At 34.6% G+C, this 8,164-nt stretch overlaps 1 protein-coding gene and 1 long non-coding RNA gene across 2 annotated transcripts; both read right to left on the bottom strand.

Moving 5' to 3' along the window:
• Positions 1 to 2,350: 2,350 nt before the first annotated feature.
• On the bottom strand, positions 2,351 to 3,452 carry LOC114712381 (cold-responsive protein kinase 1-like). Its single transcript, XM_028896908.1, has 4 exons — positions 3,424 to 3,452; positions 3,172 to 3,294; positions 2,897 to 3,053; positions 2,351 to 2,755 (listed from the first exon to the last, which is right to left on the bottom strand). Exons 1-4 carry the CDS (start codon positions 3,450 to 3,452, stop codon positions 2,528 to 2,530), a joined length of 537 nt encoding a protein of 178 aa, XP_028752741.1. The 3' UTR covers positions 2,351 to 2,527.
• Positions 3,453 to 3,640: 188 nt separating this feature from the next.
• On the bottom strand, positions 3,641 to 4,106 carry LOC114712393 (uncharacterized). Its single transcript, XR_003737237.1, has 2 exons — positions 3,997 to 4,106; positions 3,641 to 3,857 (listed from the first exon to the last, which is right to left on the bottom strand). It is a non-coding gene; the product is annotated as an uncharacterized LOC114712393 (long non-coding RNA).
• Positions 4,107 to 8,164: the final 4,058 nt, after the last annotated feature.

Raw genomic sequence — 8,164 nt, 5'->3', positions numbered from 1 at the left:
CTCACAAACCTCTTCATGTTTGCAAATTAAATAGGGCAATTTATGGTCTAAAACAAGCCCCTTGTGTTTGGTTTGCTCGATTAAGTTCGCGATTGCTTGAATTGGGTTTTCGTGCCTCTCAATCTGATTCTTCTCTTTTCATTTGCCACAATTCCAAATGCACAGTGTATGTTTTAATTTATGTGGATGATATCATTGTGACTGGCTCTTCTCCCCTTGCTATTCAAGCACTGATTCAAGTACTCAGTCACTCCTTCCTTGTTAAAGATCTTGGTCGGCTACACTACTTCTTAGGGATTGAAGTTTTACCTTCTCATTCAGGCCTACTTCTATCTCTAAAGAAATACATCCTTGATTTGCTTCTCAAGGCCAAAATGTCTAATGCCCAACCTGTCTCGACACCCATGTCTTTTGGTACTCATATGACTTCCCTGTTTGGCATTGATTTTCTTGATCCTCAATTTTATCGTAGCATTGTTGGAAGCTTACAATATCTAAACTTCACACAACCAAATATCACCTTTGCCATTAATCGTGTCTACCAATTTATGCACAATCCCAAAGAGCATCATTGGATTGCGGTTAAATGAATACTTAGGTATCTTAACAGTACTTCTCATTATGCTCTCCACATTAAACCATCCACTTCCCACACTCTTTCTGCCTTCTCTGATGCTGACTTTGGAGAAAACCCCGATAATTCTAGATCCACTGGTGCATTTGCTATTTACTTTGGTCCTAACGTGATTACTTGGAGCTCCAAAAAGCAGCCCACTGTTGCCCAACCCAACACTGAAGCAGAATATAAATCAATTGCCACCACCACTAGTGAACTCATTTGGCTTCAAAATCTTCTCCATGAACTTCATATTTATCTTCCAGAGGCCCCTTTTCTCCATTGTGATAATCTTGGTGCCACATATCTTGTAGCTAACCCAACTTTTCACTCCCGGGCCAAACATATCTCTCTGGATTATCATTTTGTCTGTGAGAGACTTGCTACTAGCTTAATTCATATTCTACATGTCTCCTCCAAAGACCAAATTGCTGGTATCTTAACAAAAGCTCTTCTTTCGTCAAGGTTTGCTTGTCTGCGTTTGAGTCTCACTGTGCTACCAACCCAGCTCACCTTGTGGGGGAATGTTGAAGCCCAATTACAATGACAAGCCCAATCAACCCATCCTAGTGTTACTATTCCATATTCTTCTTTTCCTTTATACATGTCTTCATTGTATTGGTTAACTTAGTCTATATATTGCATATACAGTGTACACAACAGATTAATGAATACAATATACATTTTCTCTGTCTTGTCACTATTTTGGTTCATTATTTATTATAAATAATTAACTTAACTAATTTTTTTAAATTCATAAATTAATTATCTAGTTCTTATATTAAGGATTGGAGCTATTACTACCTCCGGTCCTAATTATAAGATCTCGTTTGTAGTCTGCAAAGGAGGTCTTATAATTAGGACTAGAGGTAGTATTATTGAATTTACTTATTGCTTATTTAGAAATTTAATGGATTGTTTTGTTTATTTTAAAAAATGTTGACAAAATTCCCTAATATGTCCCAAAATTTCAATAACAATAAATCAATAGTTTCAGCGCAAAAAGTTCCATGTCTAGCTTAACTGCATTACTACAAAAATAATTGCAAATATCATGTTTAAGAAGCGAAGATAATTCCATATAAATGCATGAAATTGTAAAGAGCCTCCCCCCCCCCAGTTTAGTGAGAAACTATGGCCGATAAGGAACATATATCTAAAGTTTCATGGTGAGCAGATTTGGTTTGATTAACTGTTTTGAACTCGAAATTTTTACTTTAAAATTAAAGATGTTTTCTTTAAGGATAAAAAAAAGCTTACTCTAATTTGAAAAATTTTGATAAAGTCTTACCTTAGATATAAGACATACGAAATTTTAACATAATTATATCTTTGGTAGCAACAAAAAATAAAGGAGGTCAATATCCACACAATTAAAAGCTAATTCCAGAATTTCACAAAACATAAAAATTTCTTAGAGGAACAATATATATATATATATATATATTTTGAAGCAGCTCTACTTTCATGCTTGAAGCTGGACAAGTCTTGAACTAAGCGAAGACCTTAGCTAACCAACTAATTATATTTTAATTAACACTTCTCCAGTCTTTAATGTTGGATGGGAGTTGATGTCGGTCATATATATGACCTACTTTACGTGTTTATCAACTTTTTCTCAAATTAACCATATTGGTATTCAAAACAATAATCGAGTAGGAGAGTGAGGGAGGAAATTAAGGAAGATGTTTAGAGTATTTAAAAAAATCATATTAACTAATTTAAATAACATAATTAATCTACTTAAATTAATTAATTAGGTCTTATATTAAGAACTAGAAGAATGTCTCCAACAATACTCTTACTCTTTAAATGAAAAATATACATTAGTTTGCCGATAATAAAATAGCGAAGGCCATGACGGTTGACATAGAGGAATTAGTGTAGAGATGTGGTACAGGACCTCTAGTATTAAGTTTCAATCAAGATTGGCATGGTGGGTCTCATATTCTCTAATAAGCCCTTGCCTTGAAGCAGAACAATGACTTCAGACATTGATGGCCTTAATTCTGCAGATGCTTGGGTGCATAGCAGACCAATCTCTATGATTTTCTTCACTTCTTCTGCATTATAATCATTAGGGTTCAAGGTATCATCCACCAACTCGATGTGTGTGTCTCTCTCATATAGTTTCCAAGCCTATCAAGTGAATTAGAGGGAAATGGAATAAGAAGAGCAAACAAGACAAAGCAAAACTTCTGTGTGGTTGAAATAATATCCCGCATTCTAATTTTCTATAATGAAAATAATATTTTAAATTAATCATAGAAATTTTCTTACTTTTCGAAGGAGGAATTCGCCTTCAAATTCGCCTTGTACCTTCAATTCATTGCTTCGTTCACCACTGATAATTTCTAGAACTACGACACCGTAGCTATAAATATCAGCCTTTTCTGATAATTGACCATGAATTGCATATTCTGGTGCTGTGTATCCTCTGAAATATACATGTTTATTGTAGTTAATGGCTCAAATCGATGCAGAAACAATATTTTGAGTATGAAATAGTAATGTATGTGTGTCATCAATATGAATTATTTATTATTTTGGCTTACAATGTTCCAGCAAATTTTGTGCTAAGATGAGATTTTTCTTCTGGTAAAAGCCTTGCTAAGCCAAAATCAGCAATTTTTGGTTGGAGATCATCATCTAAGAGAATGTTGTTAGTCTTTACGTCTCTATGTATGACACGAACATGAAATTCTTCATGTAGATAAGCCAAACCCCTTGCTACTCCTAAAATTATATCATAACGCTGCTTCCAACTAAGAGAACCTTTGTTTTACCTATTTCACAAATTTACACACATTAAAGGGTTGAGGAAAAAGAATAACATTTATTAAAAGGAGAATTTGACGAGACATTAACATGTTTTGTTAGTGAATTCTTGAATGAAATTATGACATGTGAAGAGCTAGTTATATATTTGTTAGATGAAAATATGTCCACATGTCATAATTTTACACGAAAATTCAATTTCTAAAAATTGAAGGACTATATAGAAGCTTTGTTAGGTGGTAAACATACCAAATAAGAATTTATCCAGACTGGTGTTTTTCATATATTCATATATAAGAATTCTCTCATTGCCTTCACTGCAACATCCGAGCAGTCGAATGAGATTTCGGTGATGAACATTGCTTATAAGCTTCACTTCACTTTCAATTTCTTCTTCCACCTTTTTAGACTGGCGTAAAGTTAATTTCTTTACAGCAACTACTTTCCCATTCTTCAAAGTACCCTATGTATGAAAATGAAGAATGTCAAGAAAGCTGGAAGTTTGACCTATTTATAACACTAAATGAAAGTATTCCCTTAATACATCTTTGCGTTGGAACATGATCTATATAAAAAAATTGAGAATCAAAATATATGGTTACCTTATATACAGCACCAAATCCTCCTTCTCCAAGTTTATTTTCTGCACTGAAACTTTTAGTAGCAGACTTCAACTCCCAATAACTAAAACGAATTGGGCCTTCCAACTTACTTGCTCCTGTCAAGGAAAACAAGGAAAACGTAACCCAAGTCATGTCTCTAAGAAAAAGCAGTTACGGATTCCTTTTTTCATAGAGATTAATTAAACATCCATAACATATCATTTTCTTTCAAGGGAAAGTGTGACCAAACCATCACTTTCAATTACTAAAAAAGTATACACAGGAGTACTTTTCAAGGTGTTTACCCCTAGGAACTGATCTCTTAGGTCTTTTTGGTCGTTTAATCCAAGCTAATAGTGTAAGAAGGATCAAAACAAAAGCTACACTTCCAACAATTACTCCTCTAATGGTACCCTTCTTATTTGAACCTGCAAGACACAGAAGTAAAGAACACACTGTTAATGTGTCAATATTTATGTATGGCTATGTATATCCGTGTCTAATCAGGCACTGAAATAAGATATTACTTTCTCTTATTCAAAATATAAGCATCAAAAAAATGCATTAAACAATTAGATAAATCCAAATTGTAACTTGTAAAAAGAACTAAGCCCCCTCAAAGAGTTGATGCTTATATATTGAACTGGAAGGAGCATTAACTAAACAAAGAAGGGTTTTATTAATCAAGAATCAACGCCTACAACTGAGCTAATCAACCCTTCTATAAGTGATTTAATGAGGTGAGGACCTATGTTAACCTCTCTCTTTTTTTTTGGTGAGGATGCTTAATACAGTGATATATATATGACCCTATAGGTAAGTCTTTCAGGATCACTAACTAAATTGGTGATTATGACTAATAACGAAGAAGTAAAATCATCTAACCTTCTGACATACATAATACATATGTAACTTAGTTAGCTTGAGGGATTCATTCAGAACTACACAGATAAGCAAACCCAATTGTCATTTTGAGTACATGTGCAATCACTAAGGCAATTAACTAAATGCATCCAAAGTAGAGTGTGATATCATCACTATGATTTGAAGAAGGAAATACTATCTCCTGTCCTAAATATAATAACTAGTTAGGGATTTGATTTGGTCTTAAATATAAAATATAATCATGATTAAAAAGGATATACTTTAGAAAATTCAATTCATATTTGTTACAAATAACTAACTTAACTAATTTTCTTAATTAATCTATTCAAATTAATTGAGTAGCTCTTATATTAAGAATCAAAGATATGTACGTACCTTGCTTGATCAAGGGTACAATATGAAACGTCTGGTTATATCCGGAAAGAAGGAAGTGGTGGAGTATCTCATGAAGCACCCATTAGCTTCAGTCCTACCATTAGAATTTGGAAGACAAGTCTGCAAATTGCTATAACCAGCCTTCAAGCAATCTTCACACCCACGCTGTGTGATAGTTTCAATACACTGAGCAAAAGCATAAATAGTTGTACCATTATTATTATTATCAGGGAATAATTGTGCTTTTGTTGTCACGAAAAACCCTTGCTTTTTGGGTGTTGTTGTTTGCAGATTCATGAGCACTTGTTGCCCAACTGAGGTAAATAATGTGGTGGATTCCCTTACAGTTTGATTACCACACAATACGGCATTGAAACTGTCCAGTGTCTGGTCAAAGAAAGCACTGATCTCGTACCTCAATACACAAAATTAGATATCATATATCAGTTTTCTAAGTTAATAGAGGTTAAGGAGCAAATTTTTATGGGAAGTTTTTACACTAGGCACTTGGAAGTTTTTTTAGTACAAATTTGTCCCATAAATTTAAAATCATAGTAATTTTACTCTATACTTAGAGGGGTAATATGGGCCACCCCGCAGGTTATGGGTTGGCCTGTGGTAGTTCAAGACACTATTTTAACTATCAATATTGGTTTTTTAATGATAAGAGGTAAAATTGCTATGATTTTAAACTTTTAGAACAAATTTGTATCCAAAATTTTTCAGGTGACCAACACTCTTAAGTGAAAACTACCAAGACAAATTTGTACTATAACCCTTAGAATAAGATATTTCTTATGAACATAAATTTCAAAAGTTTTGACTGAAATAGACATACAGCTTCAATATATAATCAAAATTTACAAATCTCGGTCGTTATTTATGCCTGCCTTCTATAAAAATAAACCAAAGTCTATTTTCTCTCCTTTGTCTCTATACTTTGTTTTTTCCTTTGTTACCTCAAGGTTTGTGACTGGACCTTTACGATATTCCAACCGAATAATCCTGCCACTTGATCGATTAGGTGTTTTTTTTAATTTTTTGGTCTCTATTATATTGCTACAGTTTAATTAATCAACGTGAAAACTGTATAATAATGCTAGCAATAAATTTCATTATCTTTATATGATATATTATTCAGAGAAAGAAAAGATCAGACTAGAAGAAGAAGAAATGGACTAGTTTGTACTACCTGAGGAAGCAGCCATCGTAGACGGCACGGCCACCTTGTGCTCCGGCAGGGCATTGGCGAATATGTACGGCAGCGACGTCGAAGCAGGTGACACAGTCATGAATGGAGAGGTAGTCTCTGCACTGAAAAAGGTGAAAACGGGGTTTTCTGGGTTTGCTTTCTGCGCGTCGCGTCGCGAAGTGCTTGTTCATGCCGACAATCTGCTCTCTGATGTCTCGAAACGTTTCGTTCACATTGCCACTGAAGATGGAGAAGCTGGACACAGCGAACGCGTTGGATGGGGTGCATCCTTTGTTTAAGAGATTGGCCTGTGGGTCGGAAACGACGCCCGTTAAGTGTCGACCATGACCAGCAGAACATGATGAAAGTGATGATTAAAGAAAGGAGATTATTATTGGGTTGAAGCATCGTTTTCTTAGCATGGAAGGAGAGTGAAGATGAAGAAGGAAGAAGCTTAAGATCAGTGAGATATATAGAAAGAGCTGTTTACTCATACCCCAAGCATAAAAGAGCAATTTGATAACTAAAGAGGGACGATAGTGAAATTATATTATTTATGGAAGTTTTGTGACCCACACGCTTTCAAAATGCATGGAGCCTGTTGGCTTGCTTGCTTCTTGGGGCGACTTGATTGAAGAAGGACTTGGAAGACTCACTGGTTCAAGCTTTGTGCGTGTTGAAACATTTGTACTTATACTCCCTCCAGTCTTTATTATAAACTTCTAATAACTAATTTATGAATAATGAATAATTAGTTAAAATTAGTTAAAAGTAATAAGTAGGTTAAAAATATTTCTTTTTGTTTTCAAATATGCCCTTGTAATAAATGAGAAAAAAAAAAGAAATGTGTGGAAAAATGTGATAAGAGATATTATGACCAAAAAAAAGAATGAATAATTAAAGATAAAATTAGAAAAAATACATTAAATGTTAAGATAGGTACAAAATTGAAGCTTATAAAATAGACCATACCTCTCTCCCAATTTGAAGCTTATAAATAAAACTGAAGGGATTATATATGTATATATGTATATGTATATAAAGACTTAAGTGTAAGATTTGGACATTTTCAAACAATGAGGGGAAATGACATTTCAAATTAATAATCGGGCGTCGGGTGGTCACTAGAGCCGGTAATATGGGTTGGACCCGCGGGTTGAACCCGCCAACCCGCCAAAAGAGGCGGGTTAGGGTTGGCCTTTGGTCAACCCGCCACCACCTGAAAAATATGAGCCCGCACCGTCACAACCCGAGCCCGCCATGGGTCAGCCCTCAACCCGCCAACCTGCCTAAATTTTTTTTAATTTTTATATATATTAAAATATTAGGAGATGGGTTGGAAAGGTAGGAAAAATTTATATTTGAACTTGTGTTTTATCATGTTTAGAGTTTGAACTTTGAACAATTGTATATTTTGTGTTTTAATGTGTTGTAATTTTGTGTGAATGCTTGGAATACTTTAAATCATTTCTGATTTTTTTTTAATTTTTGATTATTTATAAGAATTTTTTTTTATAAAAAAAATATGGCTGGTTGGTGGGTTGACCCGCCACCCACCTTGGTGGGTTAGGGTTGGCAGAATACCAACCCGCCAAAAAACGGGCCTTTTGAGCTCGACCCAAATAACCCACAACCCACTACGGGCCAACTCGCAACCCGCAGGTTGGCCCGTTTTACCAGCTCTAGTGGTCACCACCACAAGATGCTTGGCGTGCA

The sequence above is a fragment of the Neltuma alba genome, unplaced genomic scaffold (assembly GCF_004799145.2).
Source record: "Neltuma alba isolate B1F8T4 unplaced genomic scaffold, ASM479914v2 tig00011357_pilon, whole genome shotgun sequence".
Lineage (NCBI taxonomy): Eukaryota > Viridiplantae > Streptophyta > Magnoliopsida > Fabales > Fabaceae > Neltuma > Neltuma alba.
The sequence above is the reverse complement of the archived record's forward strand: the minus strand, read 5'-3'. Positions and strand labels throughout refer to the sequence as shown.